The sequence below is a fragment of the Stigmatopora nigra genome, unplaced genomic scaffold, assembly GCF_051989575.1.
Source record: "Stigmatopora nigra isolate UIUO_SnigA unplaced genomic scaffold, RoL_Snig_1.1 HiC_scaffold_225, whole genome shotgun sequence".
In the NCBI taxonomy this organism is placed as follows: domain Eukaryota; kingdom Metazoa; phylum Chordata; class Actinopteri; order Syngnathiformes; family Syngnathidae; genus Stigmatopora; species Stigmatopora nigra.
In genome coordinates, this window is record NW_027551707.1 from 2,501 (window position 1) to 25,917 (window position 23,417).

The following is a 23,417-nucleotide window of genomic DNA, read 5'->3' on the forward strand; positions in this document are numbered from 1 at the left end:
TTCAAGCTGACTTCAGGCCAGAGGTGGTGGACACTAAATCATACCTAAGGCGATTTAGAGTGTCCAACCAGCCTACACTCGACACACACACACACACAAAAAAACGACATTGGGTGAAGCCAACTGATACCAGCACCTCGAAGCCCTACACCGGACAGTTAAACTGAATCTCTCACTGCATTATTAATTGATTGTGACAAATTGAAAAGAGTAATATTGGATATACACATTGCTCATTTGTTTCACATATAGATACATTTACATTACATTTAACATATCTGTCAGATGCATTTTTACACGAAAGTTTAACTTCTCTGCTGTTATGTATGTTGTTCGGAACCCCCAGTCCCAAAAATATAAATGATTTTAATGTTTACATCTTTGTCAATCAACCCATGACATACCAGATTTTTTGCAGTGCTGAAAATATTCTCAATCACGCTGTACAATGGTACCTCGACATACGAGTGGCCTGACATACGAACAATTCGAGATACGAGTAAAATTTTGGGCAAATTTTTATCTTGAGATATGAGACAAATTTTGATATACGAGCAGAGAGCAGAGGAGAGATGCTGCTCATAAGAACATCTTGGGCACTCTCTCTCTCTCCCTCGTGTGTCTGGTCGCAAATCCCTCTTTGTAGTGTCTCTGCGAGCACTGGGTGCACCATTGGATTTTTTCAGTGTTTTTTTCCTGTTAGTCAATGTGTATGGCGTATAAAAATAAAATCAGACATAGGCATTGTCGTCATAATTGACTTGACAAAAAGCCTAATTGTCATCATACCCAGCTGCGTATGACGAAATTGGTAAATTGGTATATACTACTACTCGTCGGCGAGTGGTCGTGCGTTATCCAATTTTTAGGACATTTGCGTGCATCATTTTGGGAAGATTTTGAAGGGAATACAAACTCAAACAACCCTCAATATTGACTGAAGGCCAGCGTGAAGGCGGGGCAAAAAGAGCCAACCTGGGAGAAGAAATGTCAAACAAAATTATAATTAAGTTTAGTGTTAAATTCGATTAAACTTTTGTTATTTTGAGTGTGTCTGCATCGTTAATCCAAGTTCATGGAAATTTGTTTGTTATGTTATGAGCATATTGCCATGCAAATAATGCCCCCCCCCCCGTCCCGATCTCTCCATCTCTCTCTCTCTCCCCCCTTCAAAATCCATATAATTCTAGTACTATTAAACACCTTTTTGCAATATTATACCCCTAATTATGTGTTACTTTGTTAATAGATGGTGATTTAGAACAAATAGAAAAAAATCAAATCTAATATACTGTTTTGGGTGTTTTTCAGAGGTTTGGAACGAATTAATTTGTTTTAAGTTCATTTTAATGGGGAAGGTTCGTTTGAGTTACGAGAAAATTGACATACGGGGGTCAGTCCCGGAACGAATCAAATTACAACTACTATTAAACATTCAAATTTTAGTGAGGATTGAGCGGTGTGGAAGATGAATGAATAAATAAAATAGAATAGTTTGTATTTTTCTAATTAAAGCTTTTTATGAATATGTTCGTTTTATAGTAACTTGTTATTAGTACATCTTAGTTTATTAAGAAAATTAATACTATCATCAATTTTATAGTTGCATGTTTATTGAAAATACATTTGTTTTTTTTTTTGTTCGGTTTTGTTATACTTTTGAGTTCATCCACAATAATTTTCAGCTAGTACAGTGGACATGGCAACCCGTTGGCGCGAGTGGTTAGCGCAGACCTGGGCAATCCGGTCCTTGAGAGTCAATGTGGGTGCAGGTTTTTGTTCCAACCGATCCAGCTCACAGAGTTGAACTAATTAGATTTCTGATTAAACAAGGAGCATCTGTCTGCAATCCATTGATAGCACTTCTAAGATACCAGATTGGTGGAAAGGTTTCCTCTTGGGTTGGAACAAAAACCTGCACCCACTGCGGCCCTTTGTGGAACTAATTGCCTAGGTCTGGGTTAGCACGTCGGCCCCAAAGCTCTGGGTTCCTGCGTTCAAATCCAGGTTGGTCCACCTGTGTGGAGTTTTCGCCTCTGACCGAGAGTCAGTTGGGATACGCTCCAGCACCCCCGTGATGCTAATGAGGATAAAGTGGTTCAGTAAATGAGATGAGTTGAGATTCTGTCATCCTTCGCCGCTTTGTGACTTCAACATTCATGGCTACAGTACATTGCAGTGTTTTATATTATAATGTCCCCAACTAAACTCGCAAGCGGAAGACAAGTATTGATAAATGGGGCAAGTCAGGGTAACACTTCTTCGGCGCTTTGTTGTGTAGTACTCAAAGAAGCAAAATTTCACTGTGGAAGATTGATACACCGAATAATATAAAAATATGAGAAGGCTGACGTCTTACTTTTCCTCTTGATTGGATTTCACATTTCGACTACAGAGAGCTTATTCCATCTTTGTTTGGATATCGAATCACCCTTGAAAATGGCCTCTAAGCGTCCTGGGTCATCTAAGGCATCCAATGAGCTTAGTAAAAAACAAGACATGATGACACTGACTGAAAAACTGATGTGCTAAATATGCTAAAGTGGCAATAAGTATGCCCATTTCGCACGCCATTACGGTATAAACAAATCTACCGTGAGTTATATCAAGAAAAAAGTGAATGTTTGGAAAAGGCAGACAATATCCTTTTCTAACGACATCAACCGAGTGGTAACCACTAGGATATAAAAAATGAACCAAGATTATGAAGGATTTGCACTGTAGAAAAGCCGTGAGGGTGGCCTGACATGGGAGGACATCAAAACACTGCTTGAGAGCCATTCAACCCCCCAACTGATGAAGACCTTATCAAAATAATTCCATGGGAGGGGGGTGAGGAAGAAGAGGCAGCAGACAACTGTGGGGATGACGATGAAGAATGTGGGCTTACTTAATAAAATCTGCAGAACATCTTCAATGTTGCCAGCAGTTCGCAATAATGGGACCAGAAGATTGATGACAACATGAGCCGAACCATTGAATTTGCCAAATGTCTTGACAGGTTTCATGTCTTTGTATAAAAGCATATTTGTACAAAAAAAGAAACAGTGGACACAAATTCCCGTCAACATCTTGGTTGTGCAGTGAAAAAATCTCGCAACAGCTTCCCCTGCTGCCCCTACTGCTCCTCCTGAAGATTTCATCGATGATCTAATCTAAAGCCTCTGCTCCCGATAACCTGTTTTCCTTTTTTCTCTCTCTTTTATATCAAGTGTTGAGAAACAATTTTCACTCTGAGTACCGTACCGTACTTGAAGTACTTACTGTGTTTACCCACATATTAGCCACACCCTGATTCCCAATATTCACCTCCATATTCATGTTTTTTTGTGGGATCTAATCCATATGCTTTCAATAACTTGGGATCAGAGGAAGCACACAGAGTCAGCCATGATGAGATTCACCGGACTTCAGCTGAAGGAGGGGGTCAGAGTAGCCAGCGCTGGGAGATGTGTCCTTCCCCCAGCCTGACCAGTATATATATTGATTCTGTTTTGCGTTTTATCTGTTCATCCTTTCTCTATTTTGAAATAAATGACCATCGGCATTCACTTGTGATAAGTTCACCAATAAGTATTCCCAAGCTCACCTTTCAATAACGGAGGCATCTGAGATCATATCCTTTTATTCTTGCAAGAGAGAATCGATCCACACATGCCTCCGGTCAGATGATTCTGTAGACCCCGGTGTCCGTTATGCTCATATATTCATAAGATTTAAACAACATGCATAATAGAAGTCTAAACATTATTTAGGGTCTCGTAACAATTTGTCTCAATTCTCAAAACTTGTAGGTCTGTCGAATCTTCCCGAGAGAAAATTGATGCGGACCATCTTGAGAAGCTACGTTACCAAAACAAATCCACAGTTCCCAAGAGCTTGTTGTTAACCATCTTCAGAGTTCGATGCTTCCCAAAACAATTTACTGTCCTCTTGCTGTGAACTATAGTCTCGAGAAGTCCAGGTGTGAAGGAGAAGTGACCTTCAAAGGTGTTTTGGTTTACTTTGGAGTGAGCATTTATTTTGCAAGAGATGCATTAAAATGCCTTGTATTAATGTCACATTTATAATAATGATGAACCTAACATTCCTAATAAGCAAAGCGTTAATATCCAAAACAAGGCAAAGTGTTCTTCATTGCAAGCACATTTATATAATGATTATATTTCAAGCAAATTTATAATAATGATGAACCTAACCGCTTGCATTGTGACGACTTGGTGCACGCAACGGCGCCATTTTGTCGTGACATTATCATGTACAACTCAATAGCGAGGAGTAGGTGGAAGAGGGGGGCCGCCGGGCTACAAAGGATATCAAAGACATGCTAGCGAAGTGGCAAGTTTTCTGATTTTGTGGAGTCCCCCGCCTTTCTCTATGTCCCTCCGCAAATTCCGTTAAATTTTAGTTCTATTAAACACATTTTATCACTATTAAATAACTAGTTGTGTGTTACTTTGTTAATAGATGGCGAATTAGAAGAAAAAAAATGTTTTCCAATCCAATTTCCTGTTTTTGGTGTTTTTTTTCAGAGGGTTGAAACAAATAAAAATTTTTTTAGTTCATTTCAATGGGAAATGTTCGTTCGAGTTACGAGAACATCGACATACGAGCTCAGTCCCGGAACAAATTAAGCTCATATGTAGAGGTACCACTGAATTTCCATTTACTCGTATCTCAAATCAACGTTTCCCATAGAAATAAACTAAAATCAAATTCATTAGTTCCAACCATGTTCTAATCTAAACAAATCCACCAATCTAAACAAATTTTAATGAACATGGATCTAGATACAGACACTCAAAAATATGTTTTTTGTTCTTTGAGAGAATGCTGCCGGTGTGTGTGTGAGTAGCCTGCCATCTTGCCTGAAATCTCAGAGGAGAGGAGAGTTCGGTCGAGAAAAGAAATTTCAAAATTGTGGAGGTCAAATCCTCTGAAAACTTTGCGATTTAGTCATAAAAGCAAAGACAATGCATAACGCGCACCCGAACTTTCTTCAATTTATTTGTTACAATTTTTTGCGCATTGTTTGTGTCTATTTTTACAGTATCATCCTGACCGTCTTGGAGATGTGTGTGACTTTGAAGCAGAAACTAGTATGAAGATGTTCCTTGAAATTGATGCAGCCTGGAAAATTCTGTGTGAAGTTGAAAGTCGAAAAATATATGATCAACAAACGAGAGGTAACAACTCAAAACACTTGTAATCGTGGTAACAGGTTTTTCAGTCCATACCTCACTTGTTTTTTTTATGGGAGGTCATGGTAGCGAGGGAACACTGTAGTGAGAATGGGTACACCAAATATCATATATTCAGAGCCTAGATGCATTACATTGCGTTTTACCCTTTTTGTTGCTAGTGAATTTTGCACTGTGTACATTACCGGTGAAAAAATACTTTTTGTCGCTGTTTAAATGCCTCTGTAATATTGACTTTCATTGATATGCTAAATAGATGGCATGCCAATGTTGTACATCATTCAGCTGGGAGGTACCTTGTTAATGTTGTTGGGTCTGCTGTGCTGTTAAAAGTGAGACTGAGGAAGTAAAAGCATTTCCTCTCTGAGATGCATGCGCGTTGTGGCGATCTCTATGCTGGGAATAAATAAAAATACTTTTGTGAGGTGACGAGGACTAATATGTAGCGGCTGATTTCTTCGCACAGGTTGCCGTGCTGCATGTTGTAGCGGGCGTTATTCTTCAAGTGCTGGCACTTTCAGCTGAATGCCACATGGTGCACCCGTGCTGTTGTTCACCGCCCGGAGCTGGCATCTTCCGAGGCGCGTAGTTGCAAATTCCCCTGTGGGCTAAGAGACCCGACTCCGAGTAATAATAAAAAAAAAGAAAGAACCAGCATTATGATGGATGTACACCGTGAAGCTGGCATGACGACTGATGACAACATTGATGGATGACCAAGCCATTGAATTTGGCAACCGAATTTTACTGTGTCAAGACTACAACAACAGCAATATTTGTTCAAGAACAATGCCTCTCGAATATGATTTCCATTTATGAGTTGGGCCAGATATATGTTGTTTGCGAACGTCCAGGATTATTTCTTTAGTTTTCGTGGTGTTCAGTGTGAGATTGTTCACCGAGCACCCCGAAGACAGTTTGTTGACCTCATCTCTGTAGGCCGAATCATCCCCACCTGAGATGAGTCCAATCACAGTGATGTCATCGGCAAATTTGATGATGGAGTTTGACTAGTGGGCTGATGTACAGTCGTATGTGTACAGGGAGTGCAGAAGAGGACTCAGTACACAGCCTTGAGGGGAGCCAGTGCTCAGTGTAATGGAGGAAGAGAGGCGGGGACCAAGTCTAACAGTTTGTGGTCGGTTGGTCAAGAAGTTCTTTATCCAGCAGCAGAATGAAGAGGACAGTTCAAGGTGGGAGAGTTTGTCATTCAGAATGTCCGGTATTAGTGTTGAAGGCTGAGCTATAGTCAATGAAAAGCATCCTCGCATAATTCCCATGGTCCTCCAGGTGGCTCAGTGCTGTGAGTAGAGTCACGGCGATAGCATCCTCAGTGGACCAGGGTTATTCCTGATGTGGAGGGCCACCAACTTTTCAAAGCACTTCATGATCTCAGGCGTGAGTGCAACAGGCCTATAATCATTCAAGCTGTCAACGGTTGGCTTTTTGAGGACAGGGATAATGGTGGCAGATTTCAGGCAGGCTGGAATGTTGGATTGTTGTAGGCAACAATTGAAAATTTTCGTGAAGACTCCAGCCAGCTGTTCAGCACAGGCTTTTTGCACCTTGCCATGTATTCCGTCTGGTCCAGCAGCCTTCCTGGCGTTCACAGACTGCATTACCAGTCTCTCTTCCTTTTCCCGGAACTCCAGTGTATTGCTGCAGGGTGGTGGGGGTGTTGACACTGCGTCTGATTTGTCAGTCTCAAAGCGGGCAGAGAAATGGTTCAGTTCCTCCGCTAGTGAGGCATCTGCGTTAACAGACATAATATTGTTATTGTTGTTGGTAATATGTCCTATTCCCTGCCATATCTTCTTTGTGTTATTTTCTGTGAAGTGCGCCTCAATTTTCTTAGTATATGTTGCCTTGGCTTTTTTATGCCTCTATTCAGCTCTGCTCTGGCAGATCTATATTTTATCTTGTCCCCGGATCTGAAGGCGGTGTTATGGCATTTGATGAGTGCTTGTCTCCTTGGTCATCCAGGGTTTTTGGTTAGGAAAAAAACTGTATCCATTTATCTGTAGTGAAGTTGTCAATGCAGTTTCTTATGTAGGAAAGTACAGTGTCCGTACAGTCCAGGAGGTTGTTGTGTTCGAAAAATTTCTATTTAATGTGGGAAAAACAGTCCTGCAGCTGAGAAAAAAGTGTCCTTGGGCCAAGTTTTTATTGTCTTTATTGTTGGCCTTGTTAGTCTCTGGAGTGGAGGGTATGCAGGAGGGGGGGGGGGGATATGCAGAGATGGTCTGATCCAGCTACGTGAGGCAGGAAAGTGGCTTTATAAGCATGTTTGATGTTCAAATAGACATGGTCAAGAGTTTTGTCTTCTCTCGTATTGTTTTTGACATATTGAATAAACTTGGGTAGAACAGTCTTTAAACATGCTTTGTTGAAGTCAACAGCAACAATAAAGACTCCATCAGGGTGGTCGAGCTGTTGTTTGTTTACCGCTGTTAGCAGGAGGTTGACTTCTTTCGTCTAAGTCCACATCCCCCGAAGTTTTTACATTACCGGTGATGAAAGGATATAAACCTGATGGCACCACATCTGAACACTGACCATTTCGCTGCCCATGTTTCTTGTTTTTTTATCTTAGCTTCATATCCCCCTGTGGTTTTTGTACTTTCGTGATTTCTTTGTTAGGGTTTTCTGAAATAACTCCCCTTCCTTTTTAAACAACTGTAAAACTTCCAATTCTCTATCTCTCTTATCTCGCCTTTTATCGCAACTCCGGTCTGCCGCCACAGCAATGGAAGCGCGGAACATGCTCCACTCAGACTCCATGTCCCCTGGACAAATTACAGGGTGACCCAAAAAGATGCGTACCCATGAAAATTTCTATTTTGACTTGGATTAAAAAGCTATTTAATTCAAATAACAACCACACATTTTTCAGTTTATGGAAGACCATTCACCAGAGTTTCAGCTATTTCTGTAAATTTTTAGTCAATTTATGGCTTTCCCAAGATGTGTTCCAAATGTCCACCATTCCGTTGCAAGCAAACCTGTACTCGTCTGGCAAAGTTGTCAATCACTTTTACACACTCCTCTTTCGGGATGGCTCTTATTTTTGCGGTGATGGCAGTTTTCAGTTCCTCAATTGTTATTGTCATTCGTTAAAAAATGGGTTTTTTATCGAATAAAATATAGGTACGCATATTTTTGGGTCACCCTGTATATACATATTTACTCATTCATTTCACTGCACTAACTTAGATTAGTGTCTATGCAATTTGTTGCATAAAATTTTCAGATGATAATTATTGAAATCACAGGTTAGAATCTTACAAAATTGGCAAGGGGAATGATGGCCTTGTTTACAAGACAGTGTACATATAAGGACAAAAGCAATAATGTTTAGCAGTTCCCTGCCTCAGATGTGCCAAATAGAAAGAAACATCGTAAAATAGGGTTTACGATTTTGTTGAAGGATAGTAAAATGTTCTTCTGGTTAGCATACTTACTGTAGTCGTGAATAAAATTAATAAAACTCAAGATGAAATACAAAAAAATACTGTTTGGGAGGCATATACCACATTTTAATTTCAGCAGCATTCATACATAGCAATGTTTTAATCCTACTTAAAGCCTGAGCAAAGGTTAGTACTAATTATTCATCGTTCATCATTATCACAGTCAAAGTTAACAACATGATAATGTCTTTTCCTCACAACTGAACTGTTAAAACCAAGTGTGAACATTTGTTCACCTGTCTTTTCATTCATTTATGCAATTTTGTTTAATGATCAGTAGGTGTTGTTTTTAATCTTTTATGACTGTATTTCTCTCTGTACTTTTCCGATGTGACAGAAGGTTCGCGTGACAATTATTTTCTAATCCTGCTACCTGGCACAAATCCTCGTTAAATTAATAATTATGAGATTAGAATGCATATTCCACATCTCTTACACAATTGTTGTTTTTATATTCCTGATCCTTCAGATCGAGAATTCAAACAAGACTGGCCAGTTGATTCTGTTGTCTCTTTAAAAGACATGACGTGGGACCAAGGTAAGTAAGTACACTTCGCCTTAATCTGTAATTATTTATATGGCCATCAACATAACTATTTAAGCACCGTGAGATATGAGTTTTCTGATTTGTTAGATTTAACATCGACAGAACTGCCAATTTCTCCAGATATTCCGGAGGTGACAAGAAATGCAAACTCCGGTACTCCTGACAACCTCCCTAAACTACGGCTATGGCTTCTGCATCTTAATTCCACATTTGATCTAAGTGCACTGTAGACTGGGTGATTTCGGTAACACGAGTGTATTGTGAATCCTCCGAGTTACAAGTTCTGACGAAGGATTCATGGCAAATAGAGTCAGAATCGAATGCATAGATAGCCTCTATCGCTTAAACATTTTCATTTTCGTTTTTTTTCATAGGGGAAGTATCATTAAGGCTGACCAAACCACCAGTCTTTTGTTTTGAAACAAATCATATCATGCTTTTGGGCTGTTTTTTTCTGCAAAGGGACCAGGACGACTGATCTGTGTAAATGAAAGAATGACTGATGCCATGTATTGAGAGATTTTGAATAAAAATCTCCTTCAATCAGCAAGGATATTGAAGATGAGAAGTGGCTGGATCTTTCAGCATGACAATGATCCAAACACACAGTCAGGGCAACAAAAGTGTTGCTTCGTAAGAAGCATTTCAAGGTCCTGGAGTGGCTTAGCCAATCTCCAGATCTCAACCCCATAGAAAATCTGTGGAGGAAGTTGAAAGTCTGTGTTGCCCAACGGCCGCACCAATACATCACTGCTCTAGAGGAGATCTGCATGGAGGAATGAGCCATGGGGGTTTGATGAAAAGTTTGTGTGTGGAAGTTGTGAAGAGTTACAGAAAAACTTTTGGCCTGGTTTTGCACAAGGGTAAGTATTGCCAACAAAGGGTACATAAAGTATTGAGATGAACTTTTGGTATCAACCAAATACTCATTTCCATCATTTTTGGAATATTTTGAAGGGAAACAAATACAAACAACCGTCGATAGGTTCCTTTTTGGATAGGATAACTTTATTCATCCCGTATTCGGGAAATTACATTGTCGCAGTAGCAAGAGGGTGATTAGACAGAACAGCAAAGCAAAAGCACAAGGTACAAAGCATATCAAAGTAAACGGAATCTTATAATCATTAAGACGTAAAAGCAGCAAAAACACAAAACGAGCACGAGTGGACGGAGCTACCACGGCCGCCGCCTGCCGCTTAAACAGTGCCATTTTGGTTGCGATAGCTAAAACGGAATCAAAAAGACGTTGTAAAGTTGGACAAATACTGGAACCACACACAGGAAGTCTTCCACGAGATGGGTAACTTCTATAGACTGTGACCGAGGTAGAGAATATACAAAGTCGCTCTCCCAAGCTTATCCGCACAGTTCCTCATTAGTCTGAAGCTTAAGAAAAAAGCAGCAGGGCAGAACTCCTCGACTCTGTTGCTGGTAAGCGCCGACAGCTCTTCCATCCCACCCCACGATGGAATGGTTGGTCAGAAGCGTTGCCTCTTCTCCCGGCACTTTTGTCCAGCTCCGAAACCCCGGCGGCACCGAGGTGTTGCTCCTTCTGCTGCGTATTGTAGCAGCTAGTCCCATGTGTGTGACAGCGTAGGCATGGCTGACTAGTTCCAAAAAAGAAGTAGGCGAAATAAGCCAGGCTAACAGAACAAGGGAAGTTGTCAAAACATCAAAGTACAAATACATTAAAGTATAAAGTAGAAAGTAAAGTAAAAAGGAATGTATTAAGAAATATTAAAATGTAATTTAAAAAAAAGACAGAAGGGCTGTAAAACAAGAAAAACAAGAGTGTACAGAGCTACTCCCACTGGCTCCCGCTTGAACGGTGCCATCTTGGAAACATCTAACATTTACCAACATTTAAAAACTGCAACTAAAAGTCTGGGTGGAAGCGGGGAAAATAGAGCGTAGAGAAGAAAGGAATACAAATTTAAAACAGAATTAGAATCAAGTTTAGTGTAAGGTTAGATTAGATTAATTTTTGTGTGTGTATCGTTATCCAAGTTAAATTAGTTTATGTTTCGAGGGTGTTGCCGTGCAAAAGGTATCTCTCTCTGTCCCTCTGCGAACTCTAATTTTAGTTTTAATAAACATAACCACGAGCAGTTATTTGTGACTCTGTTAATAAATGGCAAATTAGAACAAATTAAAATGTCTTTCCATTCCAATATCCTGTTTTTGGGTGTTTTTTTTTCAGAGGGTTGGAACGAATTAATTTATTTTGAAGTTCATTTCTCTGGAAAATGTTGATTTGAGAAATGAGTAAATCGACATACAAGCTCAGTCCCAGAATGCATTAAGGTCTTATTTCTACGTACCGCTGTATATGGATTTGTGTATACCAATAAATGTTCATTAACATGGCAGCCCAGTGATTGAGTGGTTAGCACGTCGGCCTCACAGCTCTGGGGTCCTGGGTTCAAACCCCATCAGTCCACCTGTGTGGAGTTTGCATGGTTTTTCTCCGGGTACTCCGGTTTCCTCCCACATTCCAAACACATGCATGGTTGGCTGATTGAACACTCGGAATTACCCTTAGGTATGTGTGTGAGTCGGAATGGTTGTCTGTCTGCTTGTACCCTGCGCTCGGCTAGCCACCGATACAGGGTGTCCCACCGCCTCTGGCCCGAAGTCAGCTGGGATAAGCTTCAGCACCCCTGTGACCCAAGTCAGGATAAAGTGGTTTAGAAAATGAATGAATGTTCATTAACATGAATGTTTCTTAATACGTGCTTAAAAAAATCTAATTCAAACAAAACACGAAATGGCAACATCTCGGCTCTTCATAATATTCCATGCATCATTCTTCAACGTTAACATAGCTACTTCTTTGGCACTGAGCATCACCCATTTCAGCGCCAGGAATCAAAACACTTGCGAGTCTTTTCGAAGGGCGTACGATATCGCCACATGGCCCGGAATCCAAGTCAATACAATTAAGAGTCCTTCCCGGATCTTCATTGTGCACTTGCGACTGGGTGAGAAGTCGAGGTTTCAAAACAATTTTGATAAGTCCAGCTTGATAGAGACCTTTCACGCAGATCTACTAAAGTGACCCTTTTTAGTGTCAATAAGCTAAGATAAACAAAGCATTTCCAATATATAATAATGTATAAACCTGAAGAAAGCGAAGCACATAAATAAACCTCCCCCATTTTCTAATCCTGTTTTCCACTTCCGAGTATCAGCGTGGATTTTGACATTTTTAATAACTTATTTTATACTTAAGATGGAAAAACGCGATGTACACAAGTTCCAAAGTGGTAAAGGATCACAGTACCGTCATCCTAAAAATATGTATTGAGGAAAAAATAAAAAGTGAAGTTGCTGGAAACCATGTTTTATTCAAAGTAGCCAACACCCCTTTTGAGTTTCAAGATGTATTTGCCTGAAATGGTTTTTACTACACTGATATACCTTCTTTTAGTGGAATTCCTGGCTTCATCAAATGGGTTACAATTGTCATTTGTCTTTCATGGAATGAGGTGTGTTCAAAATTTGCCCTTTGCAAAATCCACACGTACTCTTTATACTAGCTTCACCTACAGTAAATATGGGACCATTTGACCTCACCCCAGTGCCAGTACATTTCAATAATTTTCAGCCAGTTTTTTTGTTATCTTTTCTGTATCATAATTTAATGTATATTTTTTGTGTTTTTCAGATGACCATGTATATAAATACTGCTGCCGTTGTGGGGGGCAGTTTAGCTTTTTAGAAGAAGAGGTGCAAAGGAGGATTGATGATGAGAATCCAGACAAATGTCAAGATGTGGTTGTATGCTGTGATACCTGTTCTCTCAGTGTTTATGTGAAGTAGTTATTGCATACAAAAACTAAAAATTCCAAATTTCATTAATATTCTAGGACAGTGGTTCTCAATCTGGATTTGGTCGAACCCTAGTTGTTAGGTGAGTGCATAGAAAAGCAATTTAAGAGATGCTGAGGTTACAATCCACATTTGTTGTTGTATAGTTTTAATAATTAAAATGGAAATATAAAGTTGTGTGTGACATTTTCTTTTTTCTTTCTCTCACATTAATGGCATTCATTTATAACCACAAAATTCAATGTAACCACTCAGCCAGCTCCGCTGCAACCAAAGCAATATATATACATTGACATTTTATTTAAAATTAGTTTTTTCCACATGCAGTGTTCCCCCGCTACTTCGCGCTTCAGCTATCACGGACTCTGAGCTTCGTGGATTTCTTTTGGAAAAAAAATACAAATATTACATTGAAACAACATATTGTACAGTTTTTTTTTTGTTATAACATGAATTTCACTCTACCCGTATTCTATATGGTGTACTGTATACAGGGGGGTAAAAAAAAAAATTGGAATTCAATTCAAATTAAGCATTTTTGAAGGGGAATCCTTACATCGCGGAAATGCACTTATCGCGGGTGGTCCCGGTCCCCATTAACCGAGATAAGCGAGGGAACACTGTACTCAGCTCTGCTTGGTGTCATTTCATTCTCTCTGTTAAAAATTTGAACAGGGATTGTTAATCCCTAAATGTGTGCACAATTTCAGACATTTGAATTCCCTTGAGAATTTTAGTGACTGATCTTTTGCTAGGTATGAACATACAACATTGGTCCTATATAATGAAAAAATGTCCCCCATCCTCCGCCAGCAGCATGTCCAACAACATGCGGTTCTGGAATGCTCTCAGAGGTTTCATCGAGCTGTTCAGCAAGTGCCACTTCCAAGGCATATGTGTAGCGGTCCACATTTTTGTTTGGAGTTGTACAAATAAAAATTGCTTCCCAACACTGCTGTAATTTTCTTCACTCATTTGTAGCCTCGCCACCACCTGGGAATGCACAAGATTGTGCTGCCATCTTTTTGCGCATCAATTGTTAATGGCTTTCCCAACTCGATACGGAATGAGAACTCTTTGGCATAATTGGTGAAAAGTGGGTGGGCCTGAGGCGTGAGTGGTTAGCGCATCGGGCTCACAGCTCTGGGGTCCTGGGTTCAAATCCAGGTCATGTCCATCTTTGTGGAGTTTGCATGTTCTCCTCGGGCCTGTGTGGGTTTCCTCCAGGTACTCCGGTTCCCTCCCAAAAAACATGAATGTAGGCTTATAGGACCCTCTAAATTGCTCCTAGGTATGGGTGTGAGTGCATGGTTGTCTTTCTCCTTGTGCGATCGGCTGGCCACCGCTTCTGGCCCAGAGTCAGCTGGGATAAGCTCCAGCACCCCCTGCGACCCTAATGAGGATAAAAGCGGTTCAGAAAGTGAGATGAGATGGTTAAAAGTGACAGTACAAATGTGTGCAAAACAAGAATGTATTATATATACAGAAGCTGTAGTATGCATTTTAGGAATAAGTAAGGAAAGAGGGAGGGAGAATGGTAGAGACGGACAGAGAGAGGAAAAAAACTACGGTGCGCGAGTATTATTATTATATGGAATTCCAAAGAATCATTGATTTATAGTGATAATGGCACCCAAATTGTACCGGGCTGGTTTAGATAAAATAATTGACTCAGGATAGGCATAATTTCCCTGGTTTGTCCTGTGCGGGTGAAATATGCTTTGGCGTGGGTCATATTAATGACTATTAGAATATTAATGATATTACAGATTGCATAAGCATCGAACAATTAATGTCAACCGAATTACGTTGACCTATTTCCTTTGGGAATAATTATTTCTGATAGGACAGCAAATTTGCAGACCGCTGATGTCTTCTTGTGTTTTTGATTGGCTTGCAAACGAGAACATTACGACCTCGTCTCCGCCGCCAATGATTCTCCCGTGCGGTCATTTCTCCTACCCCTTTAAGGCCATAAATTAAAAAAAATCACCAGGTTATTGATTAATCCAACTGCGTAAGTAAAAACATCTGCAACAATCATAGTATATTAGGTATTCAATAACAACAATTAAGGTTGGAATTCAAAAACAAACTCCATTGGAAATGAAACAAACAAGCCTGCATTCGGCAAAACAATTCCATATCAGGCGAACCGAGCGTCACAATGTAAGAACAATATGCGAGTATTCCCGGAGATGATTGATAGTCATCTGCTGGAATCAAGAGTACTTCACAGCTCTTCGTTGCAAATCCAGATCAACAGTCCTCGGAGCCTAGTACTGGGTTAGATGTCAGGTCAATAGTCCTCGGAAGAGGGCAAAACAATGAAACGTCCTCGGAGCCAGCTGCAGGGGGAAGTGTCCTTCGGTAACAGTAATACTGAGCGTTTGTCTCCGTTGCAAGCACATGAATATACATATAATGATTAGGGCTCACATTTATAATAGTATCCCAGAATTACCCCAACAACAGGCATATTAACTTTTGTTATTGATCCTTTCAATGTGCATTTGATTCATACAGTATCTCAGAAATACCACTTGTGCTGATTTTTTTCCCTGTATTTTAAAAAACACAACAGAAAATGGCTAATGAACATCTTTCGTATTGTATGTTCAACACTCAAAGCCATAATTTCCCCCCATTATTACAGTTGGGATGCACACATCAAAACATGACAAATGTATGTATACATTTGATCTAATAAAGAATGCCTTTTTTTGTGTGTTTCAGACAAGGGTAGATGGTATTTTTTGGAGAATAGACAATTTTTCCCAACAGCCATCAGGACTCTGAACCTGCAGCAACACGTGACGTGACGACAACACAAATCCCTTCTATGAAATTAAGTCGCAGTGAAGTAACAGGAAGTTCGTTTGGCGTGGATCTGGGAGGGTAAGTAAGAAGACTGTGAGAGGTAAGTGATCCATCTTATTCTTGTTGGCATCGGTGAGGCAACGTGCAGTCGCCGGATTGATGGCGCTCAAGGAGGCGGAGAGCTAACAAGTATGAAGATGTCATAAATAAACGTCATAAATGGGTCTTGCCTGGGAAGACGAACTTGTGGAGATGCACTATACAATTTCGTCATTCGCTGCTGAGGGTATGATGACTACTAGGATTTTTCTCAAGTCAATGATGACGACAATGCCTGTGTCTGATTTTCATTTTTCATTTCATTATTTCTTTTTAGTCTCAAGTTGGAATGCTTATTCTTCACTGAAAGCATAAGGTAATTTAAAAATAATGAAGCAAGTATTTGCTGTCGAACTGAATTCTGTGACCCAAAAAAATATATTGTAACCCCACAGGGAGGTCAAACCCCAACTTGGGAAGTGGTACCCTAAATGATAGAGCTATTCTCCTCTCAGCAGGATTGCGACAGATACACAAAGGGATAAAGACTGGTAATGACTCTGCTCTCTCTGGTCACTCAAACTGCAAAGGTCATAACTGACAGACTGAATGATGATCATTTCTCATCATTTATCCCTTTTAATCTATGTTAGAATAATGTTACAAGTTTGACAGAAAAGGGGACTAGGAATAAATTGTCTGAATCTTGAACTAATTAGTTTCTCTATCCCTCTCTTTCTCTTTCTTTCTCTCTCATTCTCTTTCATTCTCTCTGTCTCTATCTCTCTCTCTGTCTCTGTCACTCACTCACTGTCTCTCACTCACTGTCTCTCTCACTCACTGTTTCTCTCACTCACTATCTCACTCACTGTTTCTCACTCACTCAATCTCTTTCTCTCTCTCACACTCACTCACTCATTCTCTTTCTCTCTCTCTCACGCTCACTCACTCATTCTCTTTCTCTCTCTCTCTTACACTTACTCACTCTCACTCAGTCTCTCTCTCTCTCTCTCTCTCTCTCTCTCTCTCTCTCTCTCTCTCTCTCTCTCTCTCTCTCTCTCTCTCTCTCTCTCACACTCACTCACTCACTCACTCACTCTCACTCAGTCTCTCTCTACATTTCAATCAGCAAAAGTGATTAGCAGCAATGTAGATTATCCAAACTGGGGGTGGGGGAACTGCCAGCTGATGTTTAAATGAAGGGCTTGGTGGAGTATTGATGTGACACAACAGAGCCTTACAAAGATTTGCAAAGCAACAAAATAACTGTGACTGACACATAACCTCCAAGTAAAAATGGAAAGCTTTACATCACTTTAAAATCATGCCCCCTCACCCACCATTTTTCTACAGGCCCAGTCACCTTCCTGGATAGCCAAAATATCTGTTTTTGTACTTTTCTTGTCATTGTTTTTGGGTAGAGGAGAGCAAGCACATACTCAGGAAAAGACATTGTAGACCTAGATAAAATAGGAATCACGCACAGGAAGTCCACACAAGGTGGGACCTTCTGCAGACTGAGACAGAGGTTGAAAATATGCAGAATCACTCTACTGAGCTTGTTTGCACAGTCCCTAAGTAGTCTGAAGCTGATCATCAAGACCGGTAGTCCTCCTTGCTTTGATCTAAAGATGTCCTATCACCTGCTCAACAGCAGTGACGGTGGGGGAGGTTAAGCACATAACACAACACACGATGCGGCCAGGTAAGCGGTGATAGCTCTTCCATCTTATTGTGGAGAGATCTCAAGTCCCCCATAATAGATTAAATGCCTGGTGTGAATTCGCTTCTCCCGGCATTTCCGTCTAGCTCTACAACTCTGATCTCTTCAACACCGCAGGGATTTCCAGCATCGAGGTGTCGCTCTTTCTGTTGCATTGTTCTCAGCTGATCCTGTGTGTACGACAGTGGAGTAATGGCTTAATGGTTCCAAAAATGTCCAGGACCAGCATAAAGAATCTAAGCTCATACAACAATGACTGCCTCTCACAGGGTGGAGTTGAGTCGTAAAAGTTGTAAAAACATTAAAGTATAAGGTATAAAGTACAAAGTAAAGTATAAAAGAAAGTATTAAGAAATATTAAAATGTAATAAAAAAGATATATATGCTGCATAAAGTCTGAAATGAGTAAGAGCGTAGGGAGCTACTGCCACCGGCTCCCACTTAAGCGGTGCCATCTTGGGAAAAGAAGACTATTTACACTCACACTCATACCTATGGACAATTTTATTGTCACGGTGTCAAACACGTAGAGCACAGGTGTCCAACTGATTCCAGAAAGAGCCAAGAGTGTGCAGGTTTTCCTCCCTACTGAAACGGCACAGACAGTTAGGCCAATGAGGTCTCCTGGAAGAAGGACCACCTGGCTGCAATCAACTGATTACAGTTGTACAGATTGGTGAAAAGGTGTCGTCTTGGTGAGTTGGAACGAAAACCTGCATCCTCTTAGCCTCTTCTGGAATGAGTTTGACACCTATGGTGTAAAGCACGTGTCAATCTCAAGGCCCGCGGGCCGAGTGTGGCCCGCCTATCATTTTATGTGGCCCATGAGAGCTTTAAAAGAGTGATTTGACCAAAAACTACATTTCCCACGATGCCCGTCGACTATGATGACCGCCAAGTGACGGCGCAGCGCCACTACCTCACACAGTCTTTGGCACTAATGTCAAAGTTGCGGCCAGCATGCCAAATTTGGCCCGCCGCATCATTTTCTGTGGCCCAAGAAAGTTAATGATGAGTGCCAACTTTCTGTTTTATGGTCAGATTCAAATGAATATAATAGATCTATAGAGAATATTTCCTGTGTTTGCTCATTTTAAATCAATAATTGCAGACGATTTGTACAAATTTGAATGTCCAAAAATGATCTATCGATCAGCACGATTGAAAAAGCTGTCAATTTATTAATCAATTAATTTTGGCAGCCTAGTTGGAAGACATACTGGCCCTCCGGAGGAAATCGAAGCCACAACGTGGCTCGCAACATGAGTTTGACACCCCTGGTATAGAGGGTCCGGTCCATTTTCTCATGTTTCCTCTGCCTGATGGACACTTACTCATACTGTATGTACATATTGAAATTGTATGCAAACATTATAATCTATCATACATTTGCTACATTTAGTATTAGCTTTGCCTTAACTTGAACGCGTTCTTGCTGTAGACGAAGAGTTGCCATCATTTCATTTCTTGCCACCAATGAAAGACATTTTGATGCATCCTTATTGCATCTTGGAGTGCTTCTGCCTTCTGTTTTGACTATAGTGGTGACATTGTGAATTATGTAATTGTATGTTTAAAACTGACTAGTGTGATCCAGCCCTCGCTTTAGAATTGAGACTTTCATCTAATCAAGGCCTCCGAATGTAATAAAAATAGAGAAAAAAAATGGCAAAATGCTACTGGGGAATTACGCCAAGCGGTCCTCAATGTCCGTGCTCCTTGCAAGTTACAAGTTTATGCACATTTCCTATATCCCACAATGCACAAAACAACGTGGTGATGCTATTTAAACTACCGTATTGGCCCGAATATAAGATGATTGACATGTAGGCATCCCGGAGGCGAGAGTGCTTAGCGCATCGGCCTCACAGCTATGGGGTCCTGGATTCAAATCCCAGTCATGTTCATATGTATGGAGTTTTCATGCTCTCCCGGGCCTGCGTGGGTTTCCTCAGGGTACTCTGGATTCCTTCCACATTCCAAAAACATGCAGAAATGGGATAGGCTCCAGCACCCCCCGCAATGTATTGACGGAGGTAGACATCCGATTCATGTGTACTGAGGTGCAGATGCTATTTCTGTTATTAGAGCTTCATAAAGTGGTATATAACGCAACAGTCAACATGAATCGGAAGTCTACCGCCGTCAATTGCAGCTTATTGATAATATGTTTAATTTGGGACAAGAATAGTATACAAGAGGCAAGTTTGTTTATACCAGGGGTGGGCAAACTTTTTGTTTTGTGGGCCAGATTTGACAGAGGGGAGCACAGCCAGAAGCATTTGGACACGCAATGTAATTTATCAAACCTGGGGATTGAAATGTAAGAAAAAAGACACAATTGAAGGTGAAAATGCATTTTCAAATTTAATTTTAACATAAAGAACATATTATTCAACGAAAGATAGCAGTTTTTAAATTGATAGTGATGAGCGGCATGTTCTCCAATTTACACTCCAACAAAGGTCTAGACTAGTGCGTCATCTATCAAGGAAACGAGGGTATTGCAGGGCAAAGGGAAATGAATGAGGTCATTGATTTTACTATAATTTGGACAACGATTGCGCCTCACGGGCCGTATATTAACTGTCCGTCGACCAAAGGTCCGTTTGACGAAACGTCCGGGGACCAAGTGTCCTTCCACGAAACGTCCGGGGACCAAGTGTCTGTCGTCCAAACCTCCGTCGACCAGAGGTCCGTCGACCAGAGGTCCGTCGACCAGAGGTCCGTCGACCAGAGGTCCGTCGACCAGAGGTCCGTCGACCAGAGGTCCGTCGACCAGAGGTCCGTCGACCAGAGGTCCGTCGACCAGAGGTCCGTCGACCAGAGGTCCGTCGACCAGAGGTCCGTCGACCAGAGGTCCGTCGACCAGAGGTCCGTCGACCAGAGGTCCGTCGACCAGAGGTCCGTCGACCAGAGGTCCGTCGACCAGAGGTCCGTCGACCAGAGGTCCGTCGACCAGAGGTCCGTCGACCAGAGGTCCGTCGACCAGAGGTCCGTCGACCAGAGGTCCGTCGACCAGAGGTCCGTCGACCAGAGGTCCGTCGACCAGAGGTCCGTCGACCAGAGGTCCGTCGACCAGAGGTCCGTCGACCAGAGGTCCGTCGACCAGAGGTCCGTCGACCAGAGGTCCGTCGACCAGAGGTCCGTCGACCAGAGGTCCGTCGACCAGAGGTCCGTCGACCAGAGGTCCGTCGACCAGAGGTCCGTCGACCAGAGGTCCGTCGACCAGAGGTCCGTCGACCAGAGGTCCGTCGACCAGAGGTCCGTCGACCAGAGGTCCGTCGACCAGAGGTCCGTCGACCAGAGGTCCGTCGACCAGAGGTCCGTCGACCAGAGGTCCGTCGACCAGAGGTCCGTCGACCAGAGGTCCGTCGACCAGAGGTCCGTCGACCAGAGGTCCGTCGACCAGAGGTCCGTCGACCAGAGGTCCGTCGACCAGAGGTCCGTCGACCAAACGGTTCGACAGAAGCAGTGTACACGGGGATGGTCACTGCCAAACACTAATTTGTACTGCTGCCCCTTGCTCATTCAGATTTTTCTGCTAAATGAAGTCAGTTTTTTCTGCAAAGTCCTCCATGGCATACATTACAATCAATTCTGTTCTTAGCCGAGGCTGATCGAAAAATGTTCCGTGGCTCTGCGTTAAAGTGGAGAAGGCTGCATGTGGGAAAGTTTCCTGGTAGTCCCGAAACATCTGCGAGTCGAGGAGGGAGAGAAAGATCAGTCTCGAGTGGTCTTGAAATCTGGTCCGTGTCGGTCAAATAATATTGTCCAGAATCCTGTCGTGAAGTTCTTGGTAGTACACACGAGAATCTTGCGCTTGACCTTTTTGTGGGCTTGGAGCATCCGCACTAAGTTCGGTGGCCTCGTAGATTTCCTCATATTGGCTCTTCTCACGTTCAACTGTATCACAAAACTCATTTACTCTCGCAAGACAAAACTGTACATCCAGTGTGTTGTAGTGTAGTATTGAAAAAAGCACGTTTGAATGCTAAAAAATGCCATTAAATGGGTGAAGCAAAAAACTAAATTCAAAATCATCCAGACGTGCTTTAAATCCATGAGCACACCGCACTGACTCCTCGTCATACTTGTCATGATGCTTCAAGCAAGATGTGATGAAACAGCTTGAGCAGCTCTCTTCTAAAATACCTTATTGACCACTCTAGATGCGTACTGCCATCGTGTTGGTGCCACACGAGTCAGACCCTGCTGGCAGATTTTGACCAGCAGCTGTGCATCGAGGTGATCTCGAAAAAAAATGCAGCAAAGCGTTTCAGGTGAGAAAAATATATCTTGCATTATTTAAGCTTTGACGCCCCCTGAGTCAGTACTAAATTGAGCCGATGGGCATAGATAGCTGTGTATGATTAAAGCTAATGGTGCTCTCTCCTTACCTTTAGCCTACACCCTATTTAATCCAGAAGACATGACCGCTGCACCGTCACAACGCTGCCACAACTTTACCCAGACAATCATTTCCACCAAACATTGAATGATGAGACCGACAATGTCATCGGCTCACTTCCCACTGGTAACATTTTCAAATCTGACGAACCGCTACCCGACACCTTTGCCTTTGACATAAAACAGAACCAGTGCGAGCTGTGCTGCATTACTCTTATCTGTCATATTGTCCACCATTAGAGAGCAATATATGCAATATATGCAACCTTGTGATCTCTTCATCCATCACTTCAGCAATAGCAGTGTTCAGGTTGTTATGTATTTTGCCCAATGTGCAACTAAACACTTTATTAGTGGATAGGTGGTAATGTAAATTTATCTCAGCAATGAGAGAAAGAAGTTCCACATAATTCCCTTTGTTTGGGGATGCAGCGCTATCATCGTGTCCGCGAAATGAAAGTTCCTGCTTGCCCCAAAAAATTACGCAGTCTATCAAACTTTTTAAGATTTCTCTATTTTTCTTCACCTTTACGTTGTGGCTTCCGTTTCTTCGCGTCTCTGCTCTTTGAAATGTAACTCCACTCGGATTTATCCAAAAGTTTTGGAGAGCACTTGTTACTTTGTTGGGTTTATTCTGTAATACTATTACACATATTTGTGTAACCAGTCACCTAGTCCTCCCACAAGGACTGTTTATCTGACATCTCACCCAGTCCCGGGCTCCGAGGACTTTTTATCTGGTTTTGCAGCGAAGTCGTCAATTACTCTTGCTAGCAGCAGATGGATATCAATCGCTTCCAGGAACACTTGCATAGTGTTCCTACATCGTGACGCACTTCGCGCTTCTTTATGTAATTGTTATGCCAAATGAAGGTGTGATTGTTTAAATTCAAATGAAGTTTGTTTTTGGTTTCCTCTTTTTATTATTGTTAAATACCTTAATTGCTATTATAATCGCAGGTGTTGTTTTTGCTTACGCATGTTGGATTAATCAATAAGCTTGTAATTGTTTTGATTTATGGACTTAAAGCCGTACGAGAAATTACTGTTCAAGAAGATATTTCGGAGACCGGGAGGAAGTCTTGATGTATTTTCCCTTATAAGGTTGCTTATCAAGATGCCTATTTAATTAAATGTCAATTAAATCAGATGTCTGCCTGCAGTGTTTTAATAATTATATTAAAGTATAATTATTAATGGACCATCATTAATAGATGGCAATTAGAAGAAATACAACATTTTTTTCTAATACAATATCCTGTTTTTGGTGTTTTTTTCAGTGGGTTGGAACCTATTAATTTGTTTTTAGTTCATTTCAATGGGAAACATTCGTTCGAGTTACGAGAATATCGACATAGCAGCTCAGTCCCGGA

The 23,417-nt window shown here is 41.4% G+C and overlaps 1 protein-coding gene and 1 long non-coding RNA gene across 4 annotated transcripts in view; both read left to right on the top strand.

Annotated features, from left to right (window-relative positions):
• Positions 1–15,939, top strand: part of dnajc24 (DnaJ (Hsp40) homolog, subfamily C, member 24) — a 16,856-nt gene extending 917 nt beyond the window's left edge. Inside the window, exons 3-7 of one of the 3 annotated variants that reach the window (XM_077711982.1) lie at positions 5,051–5,186; positions 9,141–9,209; positions 12,889–13,001; positions 13,091–13,134; positions 15,789–15,939. In XM_077711982.1, coding sequence (XP_077568108.1) covers positions 5,051–5,186; positions 9,141–9,209; positions 12,889–13,001; positions 13,091–13,134; positions 15,789–15,798 — 372 coding nt within the window. In that variant the 3' untranslated portion in view covers positions 15,799–15,939. Of the gene's footprint in view, positions 1–5,050; positions 5,187–9,140; positions 9,214–9,305; positions 9,999–12,888; positions 13,002–13,090; positions 13,135–15,788 lie in introns of those variants that run through there. The other 2 variants (XM_077711984.1, XM_077711983.1) reach the window with 2 other exon arrangements.
• Positions 15,940–15,950: 11 nt separating this feature from the next.
• LOC144193211 (uncharacterized) lies at positions 15,951–23,194 on the top strand. The gene is made up of 5 exons (XR_013325674.1): positions 15,951–16,158; positions 16,249–16,287; positions 16,367–16,462; positions 21,807–21,917; positions 22,041–23,194. It is a non-coding gene; the product is annotated as an uncharacterized LOC144193211 (long non-coding RNA).
• The last annotated feature ends 223 nt before the right edge of the window (positions 23,195–23,417 follow it).